General features: G+C 30.0%; 1 protein-coding gene across 1 annotated transcript in view; it reads left to right on the forward strand.

Annotated features, from left to right (window-relative positions):
• The first annotated feature begins 376 nt into the window (after positions 1 to 376).
• LOC105627752 (glucosylceramidase-like) overlaps positions 377 to 487 on the forward strand; it is a 14,928-nt gene continuing 14,817 nt past the window's right edge. Inside the window, exon 1 of the mRNA XM_012209032.1 lies at positions 377 to 419. Within this exon, the coding sequence (XP_012064422.1) occupies positions 377 to 419 (43 nt within the window). The remainder of the gene's footprint in view (positions 420 to 487) is intronic.

Here is a 487-nt window from a genome sequence, read left to right on the forward strand (position 1 = left end):
CAAATGATGCTGCAGCAAAATCTGTAAATCCATTTTTGAATAATTGTAGGAATTTTTGATTAGAGCATCTTCTCAGCTACAAAATATAGTTTCAAATAATTCTAATTTAATTCAACTAAAAACATTTTTATATAAAAAACGTATAATTGTGGGTCCTTTCAAATCCAATAAAATTTGCATTTTTTTTTCAATTCCATATTAATCCACTTTATATATACATTTTTTAATCTTTTGAAAAAATATTTCTGTCGATTACTGTACAAATCGTGCAAAATGTCACAGACCAGTTAATGATTCTTTTTTTCTTGTTTGTTTTTAGAAAGGAAGAAATTGATTTAAGTTGGCAAGCGCAGCATCTTTACGTCAGTTATTCGCAATGAAGTACGCAATTATCCTTGTTCTTGCTGTTGCAGCGACAAGTAAGTATAAAAAATACACACACACACACACACACACACACACACACACACACACACACACACACACA

This window comes from Atta cephalotes (genome assembly GCF_000143395.1).
Source record: "Atta cephalotes unplaced genomic scaffold scaffold00010, whole genome shotgun sequence".
Taxonomy (NCBI): Eukaryota; Metazoa; Arthropoda; class Insecta; order Hymenoptera; family Formicidae; genus Atta; species Atta cephalotes.